At 37.4% G+C, this 24,794-nt stretch overlaps 1 protein-coding gene across 13 annotated transcripts in view; it reads right to left on the reverse strand.

Moving 5' to 3' along the window:
• The window catches only part of LOC126355275 (uncharacterized protein DDB_G0283697), a 211,939-nt gene that overhangs the window by 28,357 nt on the left and 158,788 nt on the right, over positions 1–24,794 (reverse strand). For all 13 annotated transcript variants that reach the window (XM_050005650.1, XM_050005644.1, XM_050005580.1 and 10 more), the window contains 3 exons: positions 8,789–8,872; positions 2,368–2,605; positions 2,187–2,292 (listed from right to left, as the gene is read on the reverse strand). In XM_050005650.1, the coding sequence (XP_049861607.1) occupies positions 2,187–2,292; positions 2,368–2,605; positions 8,789–8,872 (428 nt within the window). The remainder of the gene's footprint in view (positions 1–2,186; positions 2,293–2,367; positions 2,606–8,788; positions 8,873–24,794) is intronic.

Genomic DNA, 24,794 nt, shown 5'->3' on the forward strand with positions numbered 1-24,794 from the left:
ATTGTTTTTCAGTTATGCCACCACACAATATCCACCTAATGCCCAAGCGTGAAGTGCTGTGCAATGGAGTGGCAACGTTTTACAATTTAATCATGCCAATGATGTTTAAGAGTAGCAGATCTTGTGCACATGTACTTTGTTTTATCAGTGGCAGCTTGAAAAGCCAAAGCAAAAATGCACAACAGCAAAGTTAATACAGTAATTCAATATCATTGAACTATTACTTTAATGACACGTTCACTTAAACTGCATTTGTAAGTCTCAACAATAACAGAGCTCACACACTAGCTACAGGTTAGGAACTGCACAGTTTGACATGGTAAAAGAAGTATGTTACCGAAGTCAAACAGAGTTTCACAAACCTCTTACTCCACTATATGGTACTTCACTCTACGGTATTGGAAAGCTGCAGTAGAGCAGGTCAACTGGCAAATAACCATTGTGAATCAAAGTTTGGAAGCTGTACTTTGAGATGGTCATAACTGCAAACTATCAGTATTGTGTCCCAAATTTTCATATGGAATCAATCGTTGGGGACTGATATCTTGATGTGTGCTTCTTTTCTCATTAAAATATAAGGTCAAGTTGGTAATGTTTCCTTATGAGAGGTAAAGACAGTGAAGTCCAATTTCAGTAATTTCAATTTAGACTATTTGTAATACTTAGGGAATTATTCCTTTGTTGAAGAAGAGCAACAGTCCTGCTGCAGCCCATGTGTGATTTAAGACAGTGTTAAAAAGATGTATGTGTATTTAACAGTGCCTAAATCAGCCATAGGCTGGAGCAAGATTGCCATCCTTTTTCCCCAAATCGAGTATTAAAAATACGGTCAAAGATTGCAATTGCAGAAATTGGACATACACCATGTAACAAAGCAGGTTGACTCCCACCCTTCCCCTTCCACCCTTCTGCCTGAAGGAGCCACTAGCTCCAAAGCTTGCTCAATTACAATCTTTTATGTGTGCTCTGCCACCAGGTGAGTAGATTTTTTCATCTATACAGTTACAATATATTTATTTTGTTATTCCTAGTTATAGCACATTTATACACCTAACATTGGAAATATGTTAATAACTTTTGCATTCATTTAGTTTCAAAGTAATTAGCATTATTATCAAAAATATTGTTATTGAAGTTGGATCCCATATTTTGGAAAAATAGACAGCTAATTTAGTAGGTATTATTATTGTTTCTCAAAGTTCACATTCAGGAGACTCTCTCTCCAATAATCAATCAGGAATGATAATGTTTAATAGTAATTTGTAAAAAGACAATGGACAACAATATCTGAGGATGTTGTTAATGATTGTAAACTTATAAAAGGAACATATCAGGAGCCATTTTACTCACTGTGTGGAAGGGTATAATGTGAGTAGCATCTGTCTAAAAATGTATCACAGACAAGTTAGCATAAATTACAATTTGTGCTATGTGCTGAGTTTTATCTAAGTTTTGCATCCAGGAGATATTTCTGTAATTCAGCGACTGTTTGGAGTAACAGACTGTAAACTTGCAATAAATCTCAAAAACCGAGTTAAGCTTCAATAATGCATTCTGCAAACAGTGACAATAGTACTGAACTGTGAACTGTGCTATTTCCAAATTATGCTTACTGAGCACAGAATTTTCATTTTGAAATGACAACATACATGAAGGAAAGTGTAATTAATAAGTGAATCAATGATTAACTTTCCACAAGAAAACTATTGGGTCACTTGAGCGTTAAATTACTTCACTTGAACAATCATTATTATAGAACATCATCAGTCGAGTTTAATATGTGGCTACCCTTTATCTGTGCATAAATTATAGTGAATGAGAGGCCATGAACAGTAGTGGACAACAGCATTTGAAATAGCCTACTTTTGACAATCATTTTTCAGCCAGATTCAGTGGATGCACAGCTACAGGAGGCAAATTAGCACAGGTAAACAGAGTAATGTTACGACTTCTCTTATTGTCAGGTGCACCATTATGCTTACATATCTACATACTGGAAATATTGATTGTTTAATTTAATCAGGCATGTCGTTTTTCGTTAAATGAATTATGCTAGCTCCAAATCAGAAGATACTGTTGATGTCTACCGACACATATGGTTTCATTATCAACTTTTTATATTCTGACACTGGCTTTGAACTGCACCAAAACCTACCAAAACCATACAAGAAATAAATACTGTTTACCTGTTAATCATTAAGTATGTCACAGCAAGCTGATTTTGATAAGTTGGGTCATCTGGAAACCTTGATATCAGCAATTTATGAATTGGGACAGCTCTTGCATGTACACCTGGAAAAATTCCTACATAAGTGATCATTGAAATCATACACTATATTTTTACCTATTAAGGCAGTCAACATTTACCTCTGAAACGCATCCTGTCAATGCAGCGTTCAGCAGCTAAAATGAATAGTTTGTCTTTCACACTGCTCAGTCCCGATGTCACCTTTTTGTAAGCATCAATAGCTTGTTCCAAAATGAAGTTACTCTTCTTCTTTGCAGCAAGCTGATCAAGGGCAGTGGCTTTTCCATACCAGGCTCTGGGTGAATTTGGGTGTGATTTTAGGATTGTATCGTATCTATGAATGGCAACCTCAGGATTCTGGTCTCAGAGAAGTTCAGGGAAAGAGATCAAAATTTTAACATCCAGGAAAGGATAAGACTTAAGTGATTGTAAGTGAAAATATCAAATGAAACAAAATCAGAATGTTAGTAATCACACCACTGATATAGCATACAGCAAAAATTAGGGAACAAAACAACATGCATTTGCATTTCTGCTTAAGATCATCCCGATTGTAACTCTGTAGATAATACTGTTAACAAAGATCATAAAATGCTCTTATGTTAAAGGAAAAAGCAATATCTGCCAGAGGCTCTTCACAAAATCCCTAAGTAAGTAGCCTAGAGTAGTAAACACACCTTAAACAATATATAATATGGTCTTGTTTGTGGGTGCTTAAAAATAAGTTTAAAAAGTGTGTTGACTACAAAAGGTCACTAAAGCAATTTTACCATACAAAAATCATCAAAAAACTTAAACACACATTTTTCCTACTCATATGAGTAATCAATTACAATATTATTGACACACTAAATATTTAAAAAAATATCCTACAAGTAAATAATTATAATTTAATGAGTGTATCATCAATACAATGTACAAACACTGGCATAAAAAAATATCCAATATCATTTCTTATTCTCTTGACTGCTTCTATCAATGCCACACACACACACACACACACACACACACACACACACACACACACACATTCTCTAAATGGACATGCAATGGAACTAGTCAACTTTGTATGACTGTGTCTGCAGGATTTGTCTAGCTAATAAGAAAGAAGCAAAGACATTACTGCATATTTAGTGGCATGCCCCACACGTAAATGTCCATGTAAATATGTAAGTAATGATTAAAAACCAACTAAAAAATAAACAAAAACTGCTCCAGTTGCACTGAAAGCAATGTGTTACTCACACGTAATGATAATTTTTGTACAATATTAAGAGGGATTCAACTGTGAATCAAGGTCTTAAACTAATACAAAGCAAATGTTAAAAAGCAAATGGGAGAAGGACAATGTCAGGAAAGAATAAGATAAGAGATGGAAACATTGGGTTAGAAGTTTAGATCCTACAACAAAAGAAAAAAGAAGACTTGTTTTATATCTTGTAAACAACACAGAAATTATGGAATCTAAAAATGCTAAATAAAGGTTTACAACAGAAATATGCTCCATATCAATGCAAACAGATATTGCACATCAATTTAAACAATAAGCCCTTTTTTCTAATTATGAAATTATCATCCAACATGACAACATTACAAGTGAAGTTGTTCATGCAAGTGGGCCATGATATCACAAATTGAGTCACAGTGAGTTCTTGTTTCATCAAAAATGTGTTGAGGTTTTGGGCTTAATGAAAACTATTGCGAATTTCATGAATGGGTGCCACTTCAGACCCAAACTCAAAAGAACTAGAGGTGCATCTTTTTCATGAAAGAAAAAGTGACAGTAAATGTGTTCTTGCATGTATATTGCAAACTGCTACACAGCTTCTTCGGCCCAGTCCGGATGAAATTGCCTTAACATATGGTTTCAGGAGAATATTACTGTCCCACATACTTTTTATTTACTCTTCCTTCTCAAAGACATTACAAACAATTATATGATCCTATGGGGTGACATCGATTGGCCGGTCTGGTCACCTGATTCGAAAACATTAACTGTTTTTACACTGTGAGAACACCCAAAAGCCTGGTTATCTGACACACAACCCTGCAACTATTACTGTTCATTGTCCCACTGCCACAGAACCCATGGTGACCCAAAAAGCCATTTGTTCTGCTATTTACTTCAATGCTGTGTTATTTGTGATCAGTGTTTTTAATCTTTGATAGTTGCTAAACAAATGACATGTTTCTTAACAACAAAATGGGTGTCATTTTGTTTGATATTTTTAATACACTTCAGTATTTTCTGCAGCATGATGCATTATGTTCTGAAGTAAAAAAACAGGTATATAAATAATTAAATATAGCACCATCGAACCAAGTCATGTTCATTCCACTGGCAACTAATCAAGAAGCGAGACACTTGCACAACTATTATAACCTTTGGATACTAACCCAAAAGAAAAGTTTTAGAAACTATAACAGACATAACACAGAATCAGTAACTGATCCACAAAAGCTCTTTCTCTGAGGAAGGTATTAAATTAAAGATAAGATGTTTTTACAGTAAAATGTAACTGCTTAAAGATAAACTGTGTGTGTGTGTGTGTGTGTGTGTGTGTGTGTGTGTGTGTGTGTGTGTGTGTGTGTGTTATATTGATGATGTTGATCGGGTTGTGGGGCGCTCAACTACGCGGTCATCAGTGCCCAGTACAAAGTCCCAATTGTTACACAGTCCACTCCAGCCACTGCCACAAGTGATGATGATGAAATGATGAGGACAACACAAACACCCAGTCCCTGGGCAGAGAAAATCCCCAAACTGGCCGGGAATTGAACCCGGGACCCCATGATCCAGAGGCAGCAATGCTAGGCACAAAACCACATGCTATGGACGGGGGATGTAGATCCTTGTGTGCATACTGAACTCAAGAAAGAGCAAAAGACAGCGAGATTTCTAATTATTTAAGGGGCATGTGTCCCTCTCATGAGATATCTGGACTTTTATTTTTCTTTTACATTGTTTGTAAATGGTGAAGCAGAATTTTATGGGTGCTGCCCTCTAGATTTGTAATACTCCTCCTACTCCTCCACTACTATGTGTAACTTCTAAGTTCTTATGATTTCCTACTCTCCCATTCTCAAAGGTTAATCACATTGCAGCTAACATACTTCAGCATAGAGTGACATGTAGATACTGTCTATAGCACCAAAAACTATTTGTTTGCTCTGCAACTCCTATTGATCTAAAGATGTTCAGTAACTGGAAAAACAATTATCACCGGGGAAACTTAAGACCATCAACTGTTATAAAAGAACTTTAGTAGTTTTACTCATCAATGAGTCCAAAGTAATGTTTTTCCTTACATTCCCCAGAATGATTATAATAAGACTGAAAATTTCCAAGGGAAACATTACAAGAGCTACAAGATGATTTTGGCCACCACTGTGGGGTGGCTATGCCTTCAGTGCATTCAAGTGAACGAATACACGTGATACATGAAATGTATTCGCAGTTGCAAATACGGACAACCATCAGCTGTATAACTGAATGATATCAATGAAAATTTGTGCCAGTCGAGGACTCTAACCAGGATTTACAATACACAAGATGCTTTTAAGCTGCTGGAGACTACAGGTCACTCATATAAAAAAATAGAAAATATTACTGAATATTCTCTGACATTTGAGATAAGGCTTGCTCTATATTGTGGAAGTGGCAGTAGCTTTGTGAACTTATACAGTCAAATAGGAAAGAATTTAAGCACTATCCTTAAGACAACTTCATATCTAGTTTTACAGGGTGTATACGCAAAGGAAAAAAATTCCCAAATTTTTCCTGGATAAAAATATACTTTTTCCCGGTTGAAAGTGCACATTTTTCTGGATTAAAATATCCCTCGGAACTGTAAAACTTATCAATTTCTTGAGTGGTAAATGTTTAAACACCACTTCCTGGCACTTTAGGAAATGAAACCTAGCAAAAAAATAACACATTTTGGAAAATTCTTTGATGCGCAGCAACATGTACGCTGCATATTTTCATATTACGGAAGTATAAATATGAATTCTACAAAACACAGCACATTAGTTTCTGAAGCACTGAAATCCAGATTGTGATCTGCTTCTGCCACCCAATCATAGATCACATCATCTTATCACAGCAGCAAATGAAAGTAGATATTCAGACCATAGGATACCTGACGTAGTAACCAATAGCTACATCGCTGTTAAGTAGAGCAGATACACTAATAGGAAAATTTTTGGTTTAAATTAATTTACGTGTAGTATAGGTACAAGAAAAGTTTTGCGAATGTTACCCTTTAAGACATATCAAACACAGCCATGCCAGTAAAAGTTTAAATGACGACATAAATTTCTTGTCTTCTTGGTCCGCAATTCTTCTAAGTAGCTGGTCTTCAAAATGTAAAGTTCTGAATGAGAGTCAATCACACTGTGATTTAACAAATTCAGTGCACATTCTCACACATAACATAAATCATCTTGCCTAAATGGAAATTTACTATAAGAATAACATTTCTCACACTGCCACTTGGAATATTTTCCCACGACCTGTTAGAAGTGTGGACTTTTGTGACATTACACTCATCGAAAGCAGATGTTATGAAGTATTGCTTAGTCTTTGTCCTGAAGTCTTGGATACAATTTGCTGTTGGCAAGTACTTATGTGCACACAGTGTGCTGTAGCATTATTGTACAGCAGTGGGCTAAAGTAAAATTCTTTTTTAGAATATCAGTTCGTATCAGTCAAAATTACAAAAATTTAAACCAAAAGTAAGACAATGAAAAATTCCTGGAATTCTAAAAAATTCCCGGTTTTCTCCCAAATGAAAAATTTCCCAGTTTTTCCCGGGCGTATACACCCTCTTTTATGTGACAGACAAAAGGTCTATATTTTAATATTTTCCATTATATGGATTAGAGTTAGCAAGTGTTAAGTCATCCATTATATTTATTTAGCATACAACTACATTAAAACAATGAAAAAACACAACAGATAATTTCAGGAATCACACTCTCACCATCTGACAGTCCATTTTCCAGCATAAGCTGGTTATTTGATTGGCAAGAACAGTCCTCATCCTTCATCCTAATGGATATTCAGATGACACTGTACTTCACAACTACTATCTGGAATGATGGTTTTTGGTCCAAATGGTTTAACTCAGTAACAGCTGTTTCACACGACAAAGTGCACCTGTTTAAGGATTTGGGTATGTACAATCAGAAGACTTGAATGTGGCTCTTTAAACAATTTTCTGTGCATTTTCTTTGTTTTAAAATGGTTGGGTGCTAAATAAATGTAATGAAAAATTCTAAAATATGTTTTCCTCTTAATTCATCACACATGCCAGGTTTAACTTCTAGTTTCAAGGACAGGCACGTTGGAGTCTCTGCTTATCAACAACTTGAAATGTACTCATGAACTTGCCATATGAAGATGGAAGTGATAGCTCAAAACAGCTCAAGGCAGTAAAATAAAGCTGTTTAAAAGTATTTATGGCTGGTTGCATTATCCATCAAATAACAGCCAAGAAGAACAACAAGATCGAAGATGGATAAAGTAACATTTGTTGAAGATTTGTATTCATGTCACACACTGGTTCCCTACCACTGTGTGGTAGAATACTATCACTGGGAAGTGTAGTTTGACTCTCACCATAAGCTTACAGTTATTTAGTTTCAATAATGTTCCGGATGTTATTTTCTACATACTCATCTGTTGGCATTTGTAATGCACTAGTGACTTGTGCATCACTGTCATAAGGACCACAGCAAGACAACAATACCTTCAAAAAACCATCCATCATGCTTGGAATAGGCCTTTATTAGTTGTTCTTCAGAAAGGTGTATAATAGACAATAGTTAAAACTTAGGCCACCAGAGACTATTCCAAGCATGTAGACTGGGAAGCAATGGCAGAGCCCACATTTATGGAGTGAAGATTCAGTTTAAAGATCTGAGGTCCTTTAGAGACTGAGCTCAGGCTGGGATTGGGGAAGGAGAGTGACCATGCCCTTAAAAGGTACAGCCCTTGCATTATTCTTAAGTGAATAAGGAAAAAAAACACAAAAAACTATAAATACTGTCAGTATCATCATTTCGACACCTTTCTTACCATATTAGAGCAAGTGCTTATTGAGACCCAGCTGCAAACGTCTCCTTGTCTCAAACTGACCAGTGCGTTCTTAATTCAGTTCAACTTATCAACTTCGTACGAAAGTGTTTAAAGTTTGTGTTGCTATGTACATTGTTATCCAAGCAAAATAGTATCCAACAAAACCTCTGTCTTACAAGTCTTTCATATGTCGGACTTAAGAAAGGTATTAGTCATTAAACTTTTCCCCTATCACTAATTACTCTGTTCCCAGAGGTGGAGCACTGCTCTCTTGTGAAATGGATGCAACACGCAGTCACAAATCTCAGACACACTTCTACCCCTGCACATAATAACAACAATGCAACTCAAGTTCTGAAGAAAGTTGTTTACTGTAGCTTAGAGTTCATTGAACCTTAAAGGCAGTTAAAATTGTTGCTTTAAGAGTTATTACTCAAAATCTTGATAGTTAAGTTTACCTCTTCTGCATCATCATCAGCCCTGTCCAAATCTTCAATGATATGCCAGTCATCATCATTAGTTATATCAGCCTTGGAATAAACCTAGAAACGGGAATAATTATGTAAATGTAGCGTAGTAGACATCCAAAAAACGTATTTCTTGACAAAGAATAACTAAAAGAGATTTACATTATTTTATACCTACCACATCTGCACTAAAATCAATTTTCTATTGAGAAAATTTGAGAATTTCTGTGTAAATTCTAGAACCACTCTGCTTTCTACCGTCTCAAACACATGATATTCTAGATACGAGTGTGTGCTGGTAAAATACTACCTACTGTGCATACCATGTTTTTGTGTGCAGGTTTCAAATCAGTCGCGGGAAGAAAGTAGATGCAGCTGTCAAACGGCACCGACCATTACCTGACAGGGCAATCCATAGAAGTGTTAGTGGGTGTGTGTATGGAAGAACCATGGAATCCATATGCAACTTTGTGCTTATTGTGTCACTGATTACTGTTATGTGAAACAAGACCAGTTGAAAAAGTACTCATATAGACTCTTGACTCAGCCTTGTTAGAGGCAAGAGATTTTTTTTTCAGTCTCCTTATTTGAAAGTCCTGGTGTTGAAAAAGACTTTCTTTAGAATGTAAATCAATTTGTTTCTAACATACAACTGTACAAGAGACTTACTGAAGTTACATATTATGTTGAAAGTGAGAAATTTTATTGTGTTTGAAAGTCAAATACATCGTTGATTGACAAAACGTAAAGTTTGTATGGCTACTTATTTCACTAGTAGAAAGAGGCTTGGAAGTTCCTGTAACTAGTGTTATTCGACAGAGAAGAAGTCAAGAGAGTTTCCAGCAGCCTGCTATCCAGTAAAGAGGAGTGGCTGCAAACCCCAAGTAAGTCATCTTGTAAAGAAGTGGAATGTGGTTTGGGGAAATAAATCAGTATAACCCAGACCCACACTCACACTCACACTAAGTCATCAGAACATTAGAACATGGCGACGTGTGTGTGTGTGTGTGTGTGTGTGTGTGTGTGTGTGTGTGTGTGTGTGTGTGTTGAGGGGGGGGGGGGGGGGGGGGGGGAATTTTCAGTCAAAAGTGAGAAAAGAAGCTGTTACGTGTTACCATAGCAACCAAACATAATACGACAAGGGATTTACTATGGAGCAAAATTTGAATGAAAAATGGTGAAGACATGAAAAATTCACAGTGATAAAACAGCAAAGGAGAAATACGCATGGATCACTTCAACCAAGATGATCCAGTGCGGAGAGTACACAGCTCTCACACAAGTCGCGGGGATGCAGACGCCTAAACCAACATCCATGCGACACCAGCGACACCAGTGGCACCAGCTGCAGTTCACCATCTAGTCTATCCTGGAGAGAGCAAGCAATACATAAGCATTCTGTTAGGAAAGTGCCCCATTATTAACCTCCTGGATATAAGGTATTCGCCCACCCGCGCGCATGCCATTTTTCGTAATCATTGTAGCAACGCACCGTACACACATTATTATAGCTTATGAGTCGAAGAGCACTACCATACATGGAGTCGCGGCTGAAGCCTTATATGAGAAGGTGCGGAGATTTACAGGCCTGCTGGTCTTGTTCTGTAATTGCGGTACTGAGCTGTAGCAATTTGCGATGTCAGCGCAATGACGTATGACCTTAGTTGCAGATTGGAAAGATTTCGTATTAGATCCGGTTTGAAGTAGATGGCTCATGCATGCCTTCGTTATTGAAAGTATGCTCCCACGAAAGAGAAAGAAAGACGTCTAACTATTTTTCATGTTATACTCTTGTTTCACACACGCTGACAGTAGGTAAAATAAGTAATCTCTGCCTTACCAAACAAGAGGATCTCTCCGAGGCAATCACCTGCCTGCACATCCGCTCACCTATGATACGAGAATTCTACGCAGGGTGAGCATCAAACAAAACTTCATTACTTTAGTACGAATTGGTACAATTGTTGAGTGAACTTTATTTGTGTAGCTCTCTTATTTAAAGTTAGTTTTAAATGCTTACAAAAGCTAAAGCATACAAGAGTATGGAAAATATACAACATGTTGGGGAAACTCAAGACCTAGCTATGGCCATGAAAATTAGCGAAGAAGTGCATGACTGGGCTGAGTTGGTAATTTTAATCACAGCTCAAAGTGCGACTCTAAGTAAAAAATGGAAATAAGCGTTTGGCGTCATTGGCCGGGAGACCCCTTTTGGGGTATGTCCGGCCGCCTTGTTGCATGTCTTATTACATTCGACGCCACATTGGGCGACCTGCACACCAGATGGGGATGAAATGATGATGAAGACAGCACAACGCCAAGTCCCTGAGTAGAGAAAATCCCCGACCCAGCCGGGAATCGAACCTGGGCCAATAGGACGGCAATCCGTCATGCTGACCACTCAGCTATTGGGGGCGGACACCCTAAAGAACTAGGCTTAGTAAATTCTCAATTAAATACCCAGAGTGAAGCTTTAAATGCTCAGAGGGAAACTCTACATATCCAAACGACAAATTTAGGTTTGTTAAGTGCCAAGGCCGACTCTCAAAGCATCTATGCAAAGGGATGGGCGCTTTGAAGACTGAGTTCAATGCTGTAAGTACTAAAGTAGAGAATTTAAAAGCAGATCTAAAGAATGAGTTGACAAACTCTTTGACTACTCACATAAATCATATGTTTACCGACATTAGTCAGAAACAGAATGATACCTTTCAGGATTTGTCGGAAAGGTTAGAACTTACAATTGAGAACAATTGTAATAGCGTAGAATTGGAACATATTGAAAAGTTAGGATCCTTTGAAAAAGTGTACAATATTAAGTATAATGATTTAAGGCATGGGTTGTATACTTTGCAAGAGTGTGTAGATAAGCAGAATGAGTTAATGCGAGTAATTCAGTCGCAAAGTACAGGTGTCAACCCACGGTTAGATAATGTAGAAAGAAATTTCAAAGATAAAATAGCTAACTCTGATATTATAAATGTAATTAGTTTGGAGGAACAATGTGGGGAAATTATAGATTGAAAAGCTGCCGAGAGAATAACATCCAGTAATGTATCGCCTATTCCTTCTTCTGAACTTAATGATACCATGAAGGGTATAGATGACCTGTAGAAAGAAACTAAGCTTATCCAAGATAAAGTAGAAAAAAGTGTACCTTCACCTAACATTGTGTGAACTATAATCCATTCATCATCAAGAATAAACCTGGTGTAAACATTGAACTATGTATTCTTCCACGTTTGCTGGAACCTCATTGTATTCCTGTTTCACTTGGGACTGCTGGCAAGCTGTATCGAGTACTTTCAAGTACGATAATAAGGGTACCTTTTGTGCTGTATGCTATGCACACATCAACTTAGCGATATTATGGGACAACAGCGCGCATTGAACTTTGGCCAGCACTGACCGCAGACAAGCAGAGGATCAATACAGCTTCGAATGTCTTCTAATTTTAAGCAGAATGAAATAATACACTGAAAAGCTCCCACAATACACAGCTGGACGAAAACCGCAACACATTATTGTGTTTAGCTAACGTACTAATTACGTAATTAAAAACAAGAATGATGAAAATTCCTGACCGAACCACAAGGTAATTTTTCTGCATTAAGCTGTGTGTATAGTGTTGAAGGATTTCACCAGATAGTTAAATATTGAAGCCACTGAAGATATTACTTATAGCCAGTCGTCTGGTAATCTCTTAGCTCCTTCCTTATCCGAATCCGAGAAATACCTTTCAGTTCTGGAAGTGTCACAAGCTACATTGTTAATGAGCCTATCAACAACATAATTCACAAAACCAACCAAGCGCACCATTTTCTCTTCATTTATGACGAGTCGTTCTATATCCCGCCAGCATTTGGCAGTGATGTGTGAAAAAGCTGTGTGTGTGTTAGTTCCAGTATGTCTGGGAGCATAACAGACTTGTTACTTCTCAGTCCAAATCTCTCAGCTTGGCTCCAGATCAGTTCTGTTGGATTCATAATGTAATAGTACAGTAGCAAATGTAAAACTGCAGCATTTGTATGATGTGCTCGATGCTGCGAAAATGATTGTTTTTCGTGTTTCTACGATACTCATCTATCCCTGTGGTATAAAATGATGGATATAGTCCAAATAAAGAGGATTTGGTTATTCATTTTTGCCTTAAAACTGAAATTGTTATGTTTTCTTAATTTAAACAACTTTTATGAACAGTCTTTCATAAAACTTTGATAATTAAGAATTCGTATTTGAAATGCAAACAGAAATTTCGCATCCAATATGTAATTAGAAACAAGACGACGTATAATACTCATAAAAAATGATGAGTTTTATGAGATGCAGATATTTCAAACTGTACAAGAAAAAAGAATGACAAGGGATATTGGAACCAATGCACGAATAACCGCCTCGACATCATATCTCGTCACCCTACCGACTGCACTACACATACAATGTGGATTTATTAGTCAACTGCGTTACACCCTTAAATTTATGAAAAACATTAAGAACAGCCTATTTCTCGGTACTTTTTCACTGTGTTCCATGCGCACGTTCTACTACGGAACAGAAAGCAGCCTCAGCTATTTTCATACTACGCATTAACAGCGTGACAATAAGAGCACAATGCTGCAGAGGCTGTGACTGTACATGATTTTTGTAATAAAAACTACATAGCTACAGCGTGATTAAGAAAAACGACTATGGCTGTTAATAGGGTGATAATATATCTAATACGTAAGTAGGACCTGCTTCCAGGAGCATAACACCACCAATATAGGTGTGCTACGGCATCTAACCAATCATCACATTTTTGTTTGTTTACATTAGGCTTATTCTAATGATGAGCGGATTATTGTGAAGCTATGAGTGATTTACAATGGAGAGCTAACTCAGGGTTATCGAGACAATTCCCTAAATTTAAGCCGGATGGAGATGTACATTCGACCCATTTCTTAAAAAGGTTTAACCAAGCATTACCAAAAAATTGGGAGGATTCTAAGAAGATCGAATTTGCTGTGGGGTACCTTCTAGGGGAAGCCTTAGAATGGGGTACAGTAAATATTGAGAATTTTTCCTCTTAGAAAGTCTTTAAAACCAAATTTAAAGAGAAATACTGCTCTTACAGTGCTCAAGAAAAATTGGTTATCAGATCCACAGGACCCAAAATATTACAACACTTGGGGTACTATGAGGAAATATCTCGATTGGAATTTAACATGAGCAAAGTATTTAGATAAACCCACGGTAGAAGAGGGATCGGTATGTGTTTTAATTAGACGATTGCCCATCTATGCGAGAAAAGATTGGAATATGGTAGAAGAGTTGTGGTCTTTTGTTGATGCACTTGATGCAATAAATAAGGACTGCAACGAAACTTTACACCAAAGTGAAAGTTCGAACTATAAAATGAATAGTGGGAATAATTTTAAAAGGCATGAGGCAAACTTATCATAAGTACACCAGTGCAATAAGAAAAGTTGTAACCGTAATTATCAAAAGAAGCATCCACATTCAAATTTACAGCCAGTAACTTCTCAAGAATTCACAGAGTAACCAAAAGACACAAAATAGGAATGTAGTACATCGCGCCCAGGTCGTCGACATATATTAGGAGGCCCTATTCCATATAAGTATGTCAACTTAACGCACAAAATACCCACAAAGGAATGGTTGTTGCTTGAAGAACCAAGCTTAGCTACTAATAACCCACACCCTATAATAGCAGGTACAGTGGAAAATTCCGAGGTTAACATATTTATAGATTTGGGAAGTGAGGTATACTTATCTCAAATGCATTTTTTAACTCGATACAGAATAAATAGTACATACCGTATTGCCAGGGACTGGAGTATACATAATCGGGATAACGGGAACAAAAAGTAAACTTGTAAGATATGAAACTCAGGTGAACTGCAGTATTGGAAATATGTTATTTAGCCAAATGCTGTTAATAGTAGAGAATATTAATAGAGACATACTGTTTGGTTTGGATTGGTTGTTAGAGTTTAATGTTATCTTGAACTTTGACGAACATCACCTTTGTTTTGGTAAAGGTGCCAGTAGATGCTGGACACCTTTTGTAACAAATAGTCACTTTGAGGAACAAACAACGGAGCACCAGTGTCCAAGATTAACAGCTACAGCACAATTATCACCAAAAATCGTAATGTTGATCAAGGAACAAATCTAACTGATATACAAGACAATAACAAAGACGAGATTTGTATAAAATTTTAATGGAGTATGAAGTGGAATTTACCAATTGTCCAGGTAATATCAGCGTCTATATTTGTATGTTCAAAATCAAAGATGACACCCCATTCTTTTGCAAACCGTATCCAATACCAGTGAGTTTGAAGGAAGCAGTTCAGGACGAGATTAACAAAATCATTGATAATAATATTATAGAACGAAGTGCCATTGTAATGAATGATCATCTAGTAGTGGTGATAAAAGCTATAGGCAGGGTACGATTAGTCTTACATGCTCGTACATTGAATCGACATACAGATACGGAGAGGGACCAGCCAATTAAAACTGACGAATTCTTTAGCACGATGGATTTATCCTTTCTGATGAGTAGTTGATTACTACACAGTAGGTTGATGTGCGGGATGCTTTTCCTACAGAAATACAGTATCAAGAAACGATACGTAAAAGGTTCTGAAAATATAGTACCTGGTGCATTATTGAGGATACACACAAGAATGGATGACTTGAAACGTACAGAAGGGCCTGGCGTTATTCTTGCCATTAATTTTATGTCAGCAGAATATCACGGTAAAAAGAGATGGTTCAGAGAATATCCATCCTGGTCCTTATTTCACAGAAATATTCTCTATGTGTCTCCAGAACTCGTTACCTTCTAATCAATTGGTAAAATGGAAAATTGTAGATCATAACTTGTTTTGGAGAGAGAGTGTAACATTACAGAATTGGCGTTTGTGTATTCCGAACTTGTATAGTATGTTCACACAATACGGACACTTCAGAATCAAAAAATGCATATCTCATATGAATAAATTTTATTATTTCAGGAAACTAGGGCATAAAATAGCGTCTTTGATTAGAACCTGTGAAACTTGCCAGAAAGTAAAAGAGAGTAATACTCACATGAAATACAGAATGTATCCTATTAGCCCAAAGTCATTAACACAACCTCACAGAAGCATATTTCTTTGGATCAATACCACAAGGAAAGGACGGAGTATCATACATTTTGGTTATCATAGAATGCTGGACAAAATACGTAAAACTATATCCTATTAAGAGAGCAAATACACAGTCAGTTGTACACTGTTTACAACAATACTTTCTAGAAGTAGGTAAACCAAAAATGGTTTCTTACAGACCACAGAATGGACCACAATTTGTGAGCAACAAAGTTAGAGAATTCCTAGCATGGGTAAGTATTTGACAAGTGTTAATATCCAGTTATAACCTGCTATCAAATACGTCTGAATGGGTAATGAAGGAAATTGGGAAATTGTCTCATACATACTGCCATGAAAAACATACTTCGTGGACAACGAAAATTAAGGACTCTGAACTTATCCTAAATGAATTACCCCATTTATCAACTGGGTTGATACCTTTTGTAGGAGAACCTTTAATTAAGAATTTTAATTGGCCTGAACAACCTAGTGTCAATTAAGAAGTAAATCAGGAAATAATTTCTAAAAATTTGATTGAAAAGGCGATACGAAGAGTAAGTAAGCATAACAGTACCAAGTTGATAACCTGGTTCTAATAAGACATCATATTCCCAGCTCGAATCTGAAGAAATAGGCTCACAAGTTATTCAAAAATATGAAGGACCGTACCAGGTACAAACGGTAATCCATCCTCAGACGTTATTTTTAGTAGACCCTACAACTGGATTAGGAAAGGGGAAATACCATGGAAAGGATGTAAAACTGTATATCCCACAGGTATATTAACATTCTGAGTTAACAGGCAGAGTGGCGACCATAAGATCCCAAGTTGTTTTCAGTGTTGTTTTCAGTGTTTCTTCCAAAATAGTTTTCCTGAACTGAATTGCTTTAAAATCTGAAACTATCCTACAATCTTCCTGCTTAAAAATTTAAAAAAAAAACTGGATATGACCATAAAATAGAGAATCACTTAAGAGAATCAAAAAAAGTTATGTCTAGACAAAATACATTGAATGGAATATTATGCTTGTGGAAAATATATGATGTGACTAACTGAGCAACTATTATACCGAAGTGTTTCTATTTTGTATAAAGTATTTTATACCTTATTAGAGATGTGATATAGATGGGAGGGTTCGTATGAATTTTGAAAGGGGTGGGTATTGTAGCTAAAATCTTGATTTACAAGAACAAATAAATCATGACTGACACAAAAAACACATTACACTTTTCAAACAACCCTCACAAACAAGTGTGCCCGATTCTTCTCCATTTGCCGTTTCCATGCAGTTGCTAGGATTTCCTTCGGTCACCTCAAAGGGTGAAGGTGGGACAAGTACATTCTGTAGGAGACGATTTAACACCAAACCACCTCCTGCGTCTCACTCAAGTACCTGAGAGGTAGGGATCCTGGGGAAGTGGGGGTGGGAAGGGTTTCCTGTCTTTGGGGGCTATCTTCTTTCTCTTCTTCGATCCTAGCAACCATATCTAATTTTCTCCTTCTTACTTCTCACCTTGAGGACCTGTATATCTTTTTATAAACTTCTATCACTGAAGTCCTTCCTTATTTCCGTGGTTACTAATAACCTACATTTTATCTTTAGATAAGAAGGCCGAAGAATCAGACTACACGTACATACATCCACATATACACTTCTATGCAAACATTAAATTATATAAGACCAAGCCTGACACGATTTGAGAACCGCCAGGTGTCGTAGGCGGAAAAGGTGTGTAGCACATATGTGGGGGTTATGACAGTTCTACATCGAATACACATAAGAAGAGGTGCACATACATAATGAACAACTATAAAGTAGAAATGAGTAATGGGTAAATAACAGAGGCATGAGCAAAGAAGGAAAGAGGAAGTAGGAGTAGAATTAGTCAGGTTGATCACTAACCAATATCAATGCAATAAAAACTCTGATGAATTGAAGGACAGTGGAATGTAAGTAGAATATATAGAGGTAATATCTAATGAAAGTATAGAAGTTGATAAGTAGAGGAAGACTCTTGGGAGTGAGTGATATATTAAAGAGTGAATGCGAAGTTTAAAATACATTTATAGCTTTACCAGAAAATACTTAATTATGGTACACATAGAAATTTATAATAGGGTAATGAACCATGAGGCCTACATAGAAAGGATAAGGGGGAGTACCCAGCATTCACTAGCTATAAAGGGCAGACGTACCTGCTTGGAGATTGGATGATTTGTGTCCTAAAAAATAGAGATGTTTAGTAAGGGGCGTACCTGCCAGAATGGAAAGAGGAAGTGGTCTCATAAGGACAATCCACAAGCAAGGAATAGGTGCTGATCTGGGGAGAAAGGGACAGTATTGTGACAAAAGTCATAAATTTTATGGGAGTTATTCTGGAAAGAGTAAATTCTATGAACGACTAGCATTATTATGTTTCTTGGAAGTAAATGAGTATCAAAAGAACACTTTCACTTCTCTCGAGTTCCTCCAAGCTACAAATAATGAAAATAGTACATACTAGGGAAAAAGTAGTACAAAAGATAAGAATAGAAAAAAGATTACTCATGTGTTCTAAACATCTGAAGTTTGCAACTGAAAAAAAATTAAAGGAAAGAAATAGAGTCCTCACAATTACTAAATATTAGTAAAGCTGACAAAAACAATGAATACATGCTCATGTCTTAACAACGAAGTAAAATAAGAAAAGGGTAGAGAAAAAATAAGTGAAAGATTGCGTAAGAAAGGACAGAGAATTGTTACTCAAAGGAAAGATATGTATATAAACATACGTAAGAAATGCATACTGTTATGATATGAATTGTTGTTATGAGTGATGTTATGTGAATAATGATTATGTATAAAATATCACTTGTTCAGTCTGGGGGGGGGGGGGGGTTATATGTAGTAATTTGAGAATTTTTGTGTAAATTCTAGAGCCACTCAGCCTTCTACCATCTCAAACACACGATATTCTAGATATGAATGTGGGATGGTAAAATACTACCTACTGTGCGTCACATGTTTGTGTGTGCAGGTTAAAAATCAGTCGCAGGAAGAAAATAGATGCAGTGGTCAAAATGCACCGACCATTACCTGACGGGGCAATCCATAGATGTGTTAGTGAGTGTGTGTATGGAAGAACCATGGAATCTATATGCAGCTTTGTGCTTATTGTGTCACTGACTACTGTTATGTGATAAAGACCAGTTGAAAAAGTACTCATATAGACTCTTGACTCAGCCTTGTTAGAGGCAAGAGTTTTTTTTCAGTCTTCTTTTTTGAAAGTCATGATGTCTAAATAGACTTCCTTTCGGATGTAAATAAATTTGTTTCTAACATACAACTGTACGAGAGACTTACTGAAGTTACATACTATGTTGAAAGCGAGAATTTTTACTGTGCTTGAAAGTCAAATACATCATTGATTGACAAAACGTAAAGTTTGTATGGCTACTTATTTCATTAGTAGAACGAGGCTTGAATATTCCTATAACTAGTGTTATTCGACAGAGAAGAAGTCAAGAGAGTTTCCAGCAGCCGGCTATCCAGTAAAGAGGAGTGGCTACAAACCCCAAGTAAGTCATCACATCAGTATAACCCAGACCCACGCTCACACCTTAAGTTGTCAAAATGTTAGACTGTTTACTGCATAAAGTGGGGGAACATTTCAGGGATGATGATTGTTTGTATTAGCATGAAATACACCCTGTCATAAAGCAGCATCTGTGAGGCAAAGGTTTGTGGACAGTAAGATTCACAAACTGCACTGGCCTGTCCAGAGTCCCAACCTGAGCCCAATGAAACACCTTTATGATGAGTTAGAACATAAACTTCTGCCCAGACTTCAGGATACCGCATCACTACCTTCTTCAATTTTGGCTCTTTAAGCATGGTGGTTCATGGTGTGGGTTCCTGTAGTCATGCCCTAGTTCATGAACCACGGGCAACGTATGAGTGGCCAAGTAAGTGCTCCTGACAGTCGGGATACCAGTTACTTTGGAAGAAGGCTGGGCATCTCGGACATATTCTGAGTCGCGGTCACCTTTGTGCTCATATGGCAAAGACTACCAAATCCACCGGTTAGTCCCTCAACCGTTAGGGGTAAAACCCAATGGGACTCAAGGCAAGTAAGGCTAGCAACCTGCTTCCCTGGTACTTTAAATATGATGCTGGCAACAATCAGAGCAAAATACCTCAGATCCTTGGAGGTGACGGAGTCCCACCTCTAACTGACAAACCAGGGACTCCTAAGATACGACTTTGCAAACAAATGGTAATGAGATGGGGAGCTATTAAAATCAATGGGGGCTACTCAGGAAAGAAGGTAGAGCTGGCAGAGGCTGTAAGTAAGATGGGGCTGAACGTTTTAGCTGTTAGTGACATTTGGTTAAGGGGTGAGAAAGAAGAGGAAGTGGGACAATACAAGGTCTACCTGTCAGGAGACAAAGCAGGAATAGCACAATGGGGTGTAGGGCTTTACACCAGGAAAAAATTGGAACCCAGCATAGTTGCAATAAGGTATGTAAATGAACGACTGATGTGGATAGATATGACAGTGTCTAGCAAGAAAATTAGGATTGTGTCAGTATATTCGCATTGTGAAGGGACAGATCAAGATAAGATGGATAGTTTTTATGAGGCACTCAGTGATGTAGTTGTTAGAGTAAAGGACAAGGACAGTGTTCTGCTCATGGGGGATTTTAATGCCAGGATTGGAAATCGAACAGAAGGGTATGAAAAGATTATGGGTAAATTTGGAGAGGATATGGAGGCCAACAGGAACGAGAAACAACTCCTGGATTTCTGTGCCAGTATGGGCTTGGTAATCACAAACTCCTTTTTTAAACATAAGAACATTCATCGATATTCTTGGGAAGGCAGGGGAACCAGATCTGTCATTGACTATATAATAACAGATCAGGAATTCAGGAAGGCTGTGAGGGACACACGAGTATTCAGGGGATTCTTTGATGACATTGATCATTATTTAATCTGCAGTGAAATTGTGATTGTGAGACCAAAAGTGCAGGTCAGGTCCATATGTAGGAGGATAAGAATGGAGAAACTTCAGGATAAGGAAATTAGGCACAAGTACGTGACAGCGATCTCAGAAAGGTACCAATTAGTAGAATGTAGTCAATTACAGTCACTGGAAAATGAATGGACAACGTACAGGGACACAGTACTAGAAGTGGCTAAAGAATGTCTTGGAACAGTAGTGTGTAAAAGTAGGATGAAGCAAACAGCTTGGTGGAATGCCACAGTCAAGGAAGCCTGTAAAAGGAAAAAGAAGGCGTATCAAAAATGGCTACATACTAGAGCTCAGGTAGACAGAGAAAGTTATGTTGAAGAAAGAAACAAAGCCAAACAGATAATTGCAGCATCCAAGAAGAAATCTTGGGAAGACTTTGGAAACAGGTTGGAGACTACGGTTCAAGCTGCTGGAAAACCATTCCGGAGTGTAATTAGCAGTCTTCAAAAGGGAGGTAAGAAGGAAATGACAACTATTTTGGACAGGTCAGGAAAACTGCTGGTGAATCCTGTGGATGCCTTTGGCAGATGGAGGGAATATTTTGAAAAGTTGCTCAATTTAGGTGAAAATACGATCAGTAATGTTTCAGATTTCGAGGTAGAATGGGATAGGAATGATGATGGAAATAGAATCACATTTGAGGTAGTGGAGAAAATGGTCAATAGATTGCAGTGCAATAAAGCAGCTGGGGTGGATGAAATTAAGTCAGAACTCATCAAATACAGTGGAATGGCAGGTCTTAATTGGCTACACAGGATAACTGAAATTGCCTGGGAGTCGGGACAGGTTCCATCAGACTGGACAAAAGCAGTAATCACAACAATCTTTAAACATGGAAACAGAACAGATTGTAACGACTACAGAGATATCTCTTTAATCAGCGTGGTGGGTAAAATCTTCTCAGGTATTGTTGAAAGGAAAGTGCGAGTATTAGTTGAGGACCAATTGGATGAAAATCAGTGTGGGTTTAGGCCTCGTAGAGGTTGTCAGGACCAGATCTTTAGCTTACGGCAAATAATGAAGAAGTGTTATGAGTGGAACAGGGAATTGTATCTATGCTTTATAGATCTAGAAAAGGCATATGACCGGGTTTTGCAAGCAATTAAAGGTCTTTACATGGATAGTCAGGCAGCAGTTAGAGTTGACGGTAAATTGAGTTCATGGTTCAGAGTAGTTTCAGAGGTAAGACAAGGCTGCAACCTGTCTCCACTATTGTTCATATTATTTATGGATCATATGTTGACAACAATAGACTGGCTGGGTGAGATTAAGATATGTGAACACAAAATAAGCAGTCTTGCTTATGCGGATGACTTAGTTGTGATGGCAGATTCGATTGAAAGTTTGCAAAGTAATATTTCAGAGCTAGATCAGAAATGTAAGGACTATGGTATGAAGATTAGTATCTCCAAAACGAAAGTAATGTCAGTGGGAAAGAAATATAAACGGATTGAGTGCCAAATAGGAGGAACATAGTTAGAACAGGTGGACGGTTTCAAGTACTTAGGATGCATATTCTCACAGAACGGCAACATAGTGAAAGAACTGGAAGCAAGGTGTAGCAAAGCCAATGCAGTGAGCGCTCAGCTACGATCTTCTCTCTTCTGCAAGAAGGAAGTCAGTACCAAGACTAAGTTATATGTGCACCGTTCAATCTTTCGACCAACTTTGTTGTATGGCAGCGAAAACTGGGTGGATTCAGGTTACCTTATCAACAAGGTTGAGGTTACAGATGTGAAAGTAGCTAGGATGATTGCAGGTACCAGTAGATGGGAACAATGGCAGGAATATGTCCACAGTGAAGAAATCAAAGAAAAACTGGGAATGAACTCTATAGATGTAGCAGTCAGGGCAAACAGGCTTAGATGGTGGGGTCATGTTACACGCATGGGAGAAGCAAGGTTACCCAAGAGACTCATGGGTTAAGCAGCAGAGGGTAGGAGGAGTCAGGGCAAACCAAGGAGAAGGTACCTGGATTCGGTTAAGAATGATTTTGAAGTAATAGGTTTAACATCAGAAGAGGCACCAATGTTAGCACTGAATAGGGGATCGTGGAGGAATTTTATAAGGGGGCTATGCTCCAGACTGAAAGCTGAAAGGCATATTCAGTCTTAAATGATGATGATGATGATGATGATGATGAAGCATGGACTGCCAATCCTCCACAGACATTCAAACAACTCTTTGAAAGCGTCTCCAGCAGGGTTCAAGGTGTCAAAAGTCAAGACTGCACACATCCCATAATAATGTTCATTAATTGGTGTCTGGATAGTTTGGATCTGATAGTGTACTTTGTGTCAGTTCTCGCTTATGGTTTGAAGACCTTTACACAACATGGAATTCATAGTACAAATGAGACTCATGAAAATTATGAACCAAATTACTAGAAAGGGCAAGATAAAAAAATAAGATGAACAGGAATATAGCCAGCTTTGAAATCCCTATTATTATAGTACAGGCAGTGTAAGAAGATCACCAATAGTTGCTGATGGCTGGGCATGGCAGCTTTGCGCATTTGTCTCAACCAATCACATATTGTGATTTTGTAAACATCTCGATGGTTATTCTGAGGAGCTGACATTCATGCATTCATGATACCTGTTCTGTTCAGCATCACCACCTGCCATCAAGGTGCATATAGTCTGAAGATGGTTACCATTTGACTAAAACTGGTTGCCATTTTGTAATAAATATTCTATTACAATCTAGACTTACTTCATTTTATTTTAATAGATCATGATGGAGGTGGAATTATTATTATTATTATTATTATTATTATTATTTGTAGCTGCAAATTGTAACAAATCGCAATAATCACTGCAAAATTTGTGTTGCATGCGGATGATATCTGATGAGTAAAGATATTGCCAATGTTATCATTTATTTACGAGAGAAAGGAAACATGTTCATGATGATGATGATTATTATGATAACATAAGTGGCCATCCGTCTGTAGTAAAAAGAGAGAGAGAGAGAGAGAGAGAGAGAGAGAGAGAGAGAGAGAGCGAGAGAGAGCGAGAGATGCTACAGAAAAGCACAAAAAATGTTTTGAAAAACAGCATTTCATGATGTCTCCGTCAATCAGTTTTCTGCAGATTTCTGTGAGATGGTGAGCAGAACAATTAAGGTACAACAAGTTTTGTGCTCGTTTGATTCCAAAATTTATATTGTAGAATTTTATGTAGAAGAAAATCACCAATCCATCAGGAGATATGATATATGCTTGAATCTCAGCTCAAAATTATGTAAGGAAGTACTATAAAAATAGTTTTATTACTTTTAATCCATTGGCTTTAATTATTCCAGTATTTTATTTCTTTATAGCCTTATGTGGGTTGCTTTTCAGATAGCCCTCATACATAGCAAACAGAATGCATTGGAACCTGCAGCAATTTTAAAATTTGGATAATAAATATGAAGTCGTTAGCTCTTTGTAATGTACCTTTTTATGTCACTTTGTGCAGAATAGAATAGGTATTTATGCAAACACACTCCTTTCAACGCTTGCATTCACTCTTGCACTAATATCCAATTCGGCAACTAAAATGAGTGTTCATTCTAATACTTGTTAAATCCTTAAGCAATTTTACATTGTTCATGTTGCACCAAATAATATAATACAATTAGAAAACACTCATATAGCTCAAAATAGCTAAGCAGGGATGGATACAGGACAAATGTAAGGATGAAGAGGCGTATATCACTAGGGGGTAAGATAGATACTGCCTATAAGAAAATTAAACAGGCCTATGGAGAAAAGAGAACCACTTGCATGAATATCAAGAGCTCAGACAAAAACCAAGTTCTAAGCAAAGAGGGGAAAGCAGAAAGGTGGAAGG

This window comes from Schistocerca gregaria, chromosome 1 (assembly GCF_023897955.1).
Source record: "Schistocerca gregaria isolate iqSchGreg1 chromosome 1, iqSchGreg1.2, whole genome shotgun sequence".
Taxonomy (NCBI): Eukaryota; Metazoa; Arthropoda; class Insecta; order Orthoptera; family Acrididae; genus Schistocerca; species Schistocerca gregaria.